At 39.8% G+C, this 6302-nt stretch overlaps 1 protein-coding gene across 3 annotated transcripts in view; it reads left to right on the top strand.

Moving 5' to 3' along the window:
- Positions 1 to 5611: 5611 nt before the first annotated feature.
- LOC123509892 (ras-associated and pleckstrin homology domains-containing protein 1-like) overlaps positions 5612 to 6302 on the top strand; it is a 5554-nt gene continuing 4863 nt past the window's right edge. For 2 of the 3 annotated variants that reach the window (XM_045264492.1, XM_045264490.1), the window contains exon 1: positions 5613 to 5865. In XM_045264492.1, the coding sequence (XP_045120427.1) occupies positions 5829 to 5865 (37 nt within the window). In that variant the 5' untranslated portion in view covers positions 5613 to 5828. Of the gene's footprint in view, positions 5866 to 6302 lie in introns of all 3 variants that reach the window. The other variant, XM_045264493.1, reaches the window with a different exon arrangement.

Here is a 6302-nt window from a genome sequence, read left to right as displayed (position 1 = left end):
AAGGAGGAGGATGGGCCTGGCCACCCACCCCCTGGGCAAAGACTTAAGGTTAAAGTATCATAAAAATAATTATGGACAGTATACACAACAAGAATACAAGTATTTCAATAAATAAATACACATACTGCACACCTTATTGCCTAAGACATCCTACAGTCTGGAAGCAAACTGAGGATATTCCCTGAGGGTGGCAGAGTCTAGGAGATGGTCAATGAGGCTATACAAGTCATGCTGACCTTGTGGCCTAAATTTAGCAATGAGAGGACATTCCATGATATAGTGACGCAGAGTGTGTCCCCTTGGTGTAGCACACAGCACACACCAGGAGAAGCACTGACTTCCCAAAAGTATTTGTAGCCTAATCTGAGCCTCATTGCCACCCTGTCATGTGATGCAGTGTGTCTCCCGTAGGTGTAAGCACAGCTCTGGGAGACGTGCATGTATATATATATATATATATATATATATATATATATATATATATATATATATATATATATATATATATATATATATATATATATATATATATATATTTTTTTTTTTTTTTTTTTTTCCTCGTTGAAATTGTTTTGAGTGATCCTATGATTATTCGATTTGCTACCGTGTCGTTGTACCCGAAGTCGATCCGCCATGACTTTTGGGGCATATCGACTCGTAGCCGAGTTAATGCGCCTTCAGGGCCTTGACTTGTACTCGGTCGTTGTGTCCCAACTTCATACATTTTTCTTGTCTTCATTATGCATCCATGCATTTCTCTCTCTCTCTCTCTCTCTCTCTCTCTCTCTCTCTCTCTCTCTCTCTCTCTCTCTCTCTCCACATTCCCATAATCGTGAAAAGTATACAAGAATATTAATATGAAAAGTGTGCACATATCAGTCGAAAGAGTACGTTTATTCTTTTTTTCAGTGAAATAGGAATATTATTATTATTATTATTATTATTATTATTATTATTATTATTATTGTTGTTGTTGTTGTTGTTGTTGTTGTTGTTGTTGTTGTTGTTGTTGTTGTTGTTGTTGTTATTATTATTATTATTATTATTATTATTATTATTATTATTATTATTATTATTAATAATATCATTATCATTATCTGTACCGCCGGCAGCACTCATACCTAAGAACTCAAAAAAAACTGTTATGGTAAAGAATAAAGCCTAAACAGTTAAACATTGTAAAGTTGAAATTCGTCTATGTTGTGTAAAGGTTTGTAGAAGAAATTCAAACCCTTTTTGCGATATTTAACGAAAGAGACGAAGCGGGCGAATAAGCGAAACAAGCGGACGAAGGGACAAAGTGGCGAATGGAATGAAGGAGCAAAGGAAGGGAATGAAAGAAAAAAGGAGACGATGGGAGAAAGCGAAGGAACGGAATAAGAAATGACGGAATACTTCAAAATAATGATAAGTAAATAAATTAATAAATAAGACATGAAAAAGACTATTCCGATGCCCCTCTCTCTCTCTCTCTCTCTCTCTCTCTCTCTCTCTCATCACGTACAATGGTAAAGCTGTTGTTTTGACCACTTCTAATGGGTTCTTCAGTCTGCGGGCCGCCCTGGATGATGGGCGGGCGCCACCTGACCGCCCGCCGCAGCCCCCGAAGCTTACATGGCAGTCTACGGCGCCAAGATGATGGATAACAAAGTGAGATCCACGTACATGTAGTAATACCTTTGTGTGTGTGTGTGTGTGTGTGTGTGTGTTGTTGTTGTTGTTGTTGTTGTTATTTTTGTTGTAATTATTGCTACTGCTACTACTATTACTAATTCTTCTACTACTACTACTACTACTACTACTTCTACTACTACGACTACTACTACTATTACCTTATTTTCATTGTTTTATTATTATTATTATCATCATTGATTTTATTATTATTATTATTATCGTTATTATCATTGTTTTTATTATTATTATTGTTATTTGCTTTTTATCTACTACATTGTCACGTATTAATTCTTATTTACAGCTGTGTGTGTGTGTGTGTTGATTCACTGTTTGATCTGTTTGATCTGCTGCAGTCTCTGACGAGACAGCCAGACGTTACCCTACGGAACGAGCTCAGAGCTCATTATTTCCGATCTTCGGATAGGCCTGAGACCAGGCACACACCACACACCGGGACAACAAGGTCACAACTCCTCGATTTACATCCCGTACCTATTCACTGCTAGGTGAACAGGGGCTACACGTGAAAGGAGACACACCCAAATATCTCCACCCGGCCGGGGAATCGAACCCCGGTCCTCTGGCTTGTGAAGCCAGCGCTCTAACCACTGAGCTACCGGGCGTGTGTGTGTGTGTGTGTGTGGTTTCTTCAAGAGGTCTCAGAATAACCTCCGTAATGGGAATGGACAGACAGAAACCTTGTCAAGAGAAGATAGGTTCGAGAGCGACACACACACACACACACACACACACACACACACACACAAAGACCCCATCACCGCCAGCGTTACACTATCTATCTACAATATCAGTGTCATCCCACGCGCTCCTCTCCTATTCATATATATTTACCCCCACACCACACCGCCGCGTCGCACTCAGTCAACTTCAACACCCAGCCACCGTGTCCCTCTTCCGCTCGTCCATCACTAATCACAATCCTTCATTAATGTCACCGCCCTCGAAACATTCGTTGAAATAAATTTGACCTGTTTTTTCTTTATTATCATTATTAGGGAGTTAAACATTTAGAGCTTATTTAACAGTTACTTATCATCGGAGAGTTGTTTTCGATGTGTTTGGAATAGAGACGAATTAGAGGGAGAGAAAGAAGTCGGGGTGTATGTGGCCTGTTTTCTCGTCCTGTTCTTTACTTCTTGTCCTTCCCCACGTCCACTTCCTTCCCCATTCACTCCCCTATCTTTTTGCCTCCTGTACTCTTCCTCCCCTGTTCCTGACTCCTTGTCCTTCCCCACGTCCACTTCCTTCCCCATTCACTCCCCTATCTTTTTGCCTCCTGTACTCTTCCTCCCCAGCTGCATCTTCTATTTCTATCGTCTTAAAACATATCAACTACTTACTTATTTCGTTACATTCGTTTATATCTACTGTACCTACATTTTCTTATTTTTCGTTTTTTTTTTTCTCTCTCTTTTTATTTCTCTCCTCTCTGCTACTTTGTGTCAGAGATAAGACGCACTCTGCATTACTGTAAAATGAATAAAAACTATTCGCATTCGCATCAACAACCGCTGAGCAGGGTAAAGACACGCTCGACCATATTCGAATCCGCAAATTTTGATATCCTAACATTCGCTCTCGTATCCGCAACTGCATCGTAAGAGAAATGTATATCTGGCTCCGTGGCACTCTACAATCTAGCATACAATACATCACACACACACACACACACACACACACACACACACACACACACACACACACACACACACACACACACACACACACACACACACACACACACACACACACACACACACACACACACACACACACACACACAGCCGACATTAACAAGATTCAGAGTAGGAAAATTTAGAAAGGAACAAATTTTATTACAAGAGATGAAGTCATTGAGGCTGCTTTATGAAATGGATGAAAGTGAGTGTTGTTTAGTGATGTGGAGTGCTAGTGTCTTGACGACTTGTGATGGTAATGCGTGACACTTTGCCCATCTGTCCAATAACTCGCTTGTGACTTTGTTTACTTGTCTATTTAATTACTCACTCATTCACTTATTTACTATCTATTTATCCAGTTGTCATATTCATCTAAGTACTCATTCATTCATTCATTCACGCACTTATCCATTCACTCATTCATTTATTTACTGATCCAGTTCTTTTTTTATTAATTAACGCATCCATTCAATTAAACTTATGCCTTCAGTCATCTATTTACTCATTCATTCATTCATTCATACACTCACTTATCCATACAATCACTCATTCACACACTTATCCATCCACTCATTCATTCATTCATTTATTCACTAACCCATTGACTCACTCATTCAGTCTCTCACACGCTTCCTCACCCTCTCACTCACTCTCTCACCCAGTCAGCCACCCACCTTGGTATTAAAACAAACACGTATGGAAAATATGGGTAAAAAACAAACGGAAAAAACACACAACAGACGTAAGCAAAAGGGAACAAGATCAACAAAGACAAGAGAGCAAAAGACAATAACTTCACGTGGAGATAGTTTGCCTGTTTATTCATTTGGCTCTTCGTTCACTTTTATTGTTTTTTTTTTTTCGGGTACATAAACATTTTCTCTTTTAGGTAGAAATATCAGATTAATCATTCAGTCAGTTGCACTATCTATCCATTTATCTATTTGTCCATCTGTTTGTCTGCATCGTCTGTCTATCTATCTATCTATTGCCTGTCTATCTATCTATCTATCTATTTATCTATCTATCAACCTACCTACCTACCTACCTGTCTATCTATCTATTTATCTATTCATTTATTTATTCATTTATCTATATCTATCTATCTATCTATCTATCTATCTATCTATCTATCTATCTGTCTATCTATCCATTCATCTATCTATCTATATATTTATCTATGCATCGATCTAACTAACTATCTATCAATCTATTTATATATCTGTCTACCCATTTATTTATCTATCTATCAATCAGCCAATCAATCAGTCAATCATTCTATCTATCTATCTATCTGTCTATCTATCTGTTTATCCACTTATTTATCTGTCTGTCTATTTAACTCTCCATCTATCTACCTATCTGTTTATTTGTACGTATATTCATTCATCCACCTTCCCATCTATCCATACACTGACATTTCCCTACCACAAATACCTATACATGATACAACAGCAAACACAAAACATTGCTAAGCCCCTCCGCCCCAGCAATAGTTTAACCTCATTCCAACGTAAGAAAAAAAAATAATAAAATAAAACTTTCTTGAAATTAATAATGGTTCAATAACAGTTCATGAAGGCCAATTTGACAAGGCTACGCGGGCGGGAATGTGAGGGGAAGGGTTGGGGAGGAAAAAAAAAAATAAGGGTGAGGGGGGAAGGGCAACGGGAGGGGGGACATGGGAGATGATTGGAAAGGTGTGTGTGTGTGTGTGTGTTGGGGTTTTGGGGGGGAGGAAGCGAGATGACTGTGTAGGAATGGAAAATTAAGTGGGAGAGAGAAAAGACGAAGGAGAAGAAGGAGAAACAGAGTGAAGAAAAGAACACGAAAAGGAGATGAGAATGAAAAAATGGTAAGAAAATACAAAGAAAGAGAAAAGGGAGGAGGAGAAATGGATGAATATAGAAATGATGAAGGAGGCGTAGGAGTGAAGGAGTGAAGGATTGAGAGAGAGAGAGAGAGAGAGAGAGAGAGAGAGAGAGAGAGAGAGAGAGAGAGACGAAGGGCGTGCCGGAATATGGAAACAGACTCGAGAAGCAGAGGGAATAAAGAAGACGGGATGATGAAGAGGGCAAGAGGGAACGAACGAATCAGGTGAGAGAGAGAGAGAGAGAGAGAGAGAGAGAGAGAGAGAGAGAGAGAGAGGTGAGGGCGTAGGAGGAGCATGAGGGAGGGGACGTGTGTGAGGGTGCGCGCGCGAACTGGTGGTGATAAAAACGAGCTGCGAGGATAAGCGGTAGCCAGTGCAAGTGACGCGGGGGACACCAACACAAGCAAAGGAGAGGAGAGAGAGGGAAAGAGAGAAAGAATTAGCTTCTCACTCACCTCACTCATTCATCAACTCAAGCCGCACTCACTCAAGTCCCGACATGTGCTGAGTTCAAATTTCAAGCCCCGGTCGTGAAGTCAGCACTCGAGAAAATATCTTGGGTCAGCATTGCCAAGCCTCAAATGATGAGCATGCAAATTTATCTCGCTATGGTTCTGGGTAAGTGTTGTGTTCTCAGTGTTGGTGTAGGTGTTGGTCTGATGGTTTCTTGTAGTTATTTCCCTGTGTTCTTGTGTTCTTGTGTTCTTGTGTTGTCACGTGTTTTCTGTGGTGCATTTGTGTGCATAATAGCTTGGTTTTATTCAGGTAATGCCAAGTGTAGGCTTAATTGTGTGTGTGTGTGTGTGTGTGTGTGTGTGTGTGTGTGTGTGTGTGTGTGTGTGTGTGTGGTGAAACAGAGCAAACAAACGGACAGACAGACAGGTAAAGCAACAAACGGACAGACGAAAAGACAACACTTAGAGCTATGTGACCTCCGTGTTGTGGTGATTTGACTGAATTACTTTTTAAAAATTCGTCAAGTAATTAAGTCATTTGAAATTAGTCTAGAAAAAAAAGGAAAGAAGAGGGAAGACAAAAAAATAAATAAATAACTC

Source organism: Portunus trituberculatus, chromosome 27, assembly GCF_017591435.1.
Source record: "Portunus trituberculatus isolate SZX2019 chromosome 27, ASM1759143v1, whole genome shotgun sequence".
Lineage (NCBI taxonomy): Eukaryota > Metazoa > Arthropoda > Malacostraca > Decapoda > Portunidae > Portunus > Portunus trituberculatus.
This window is presented reverse-complemented; position numbering and strand designations above follow the sequence as displayed.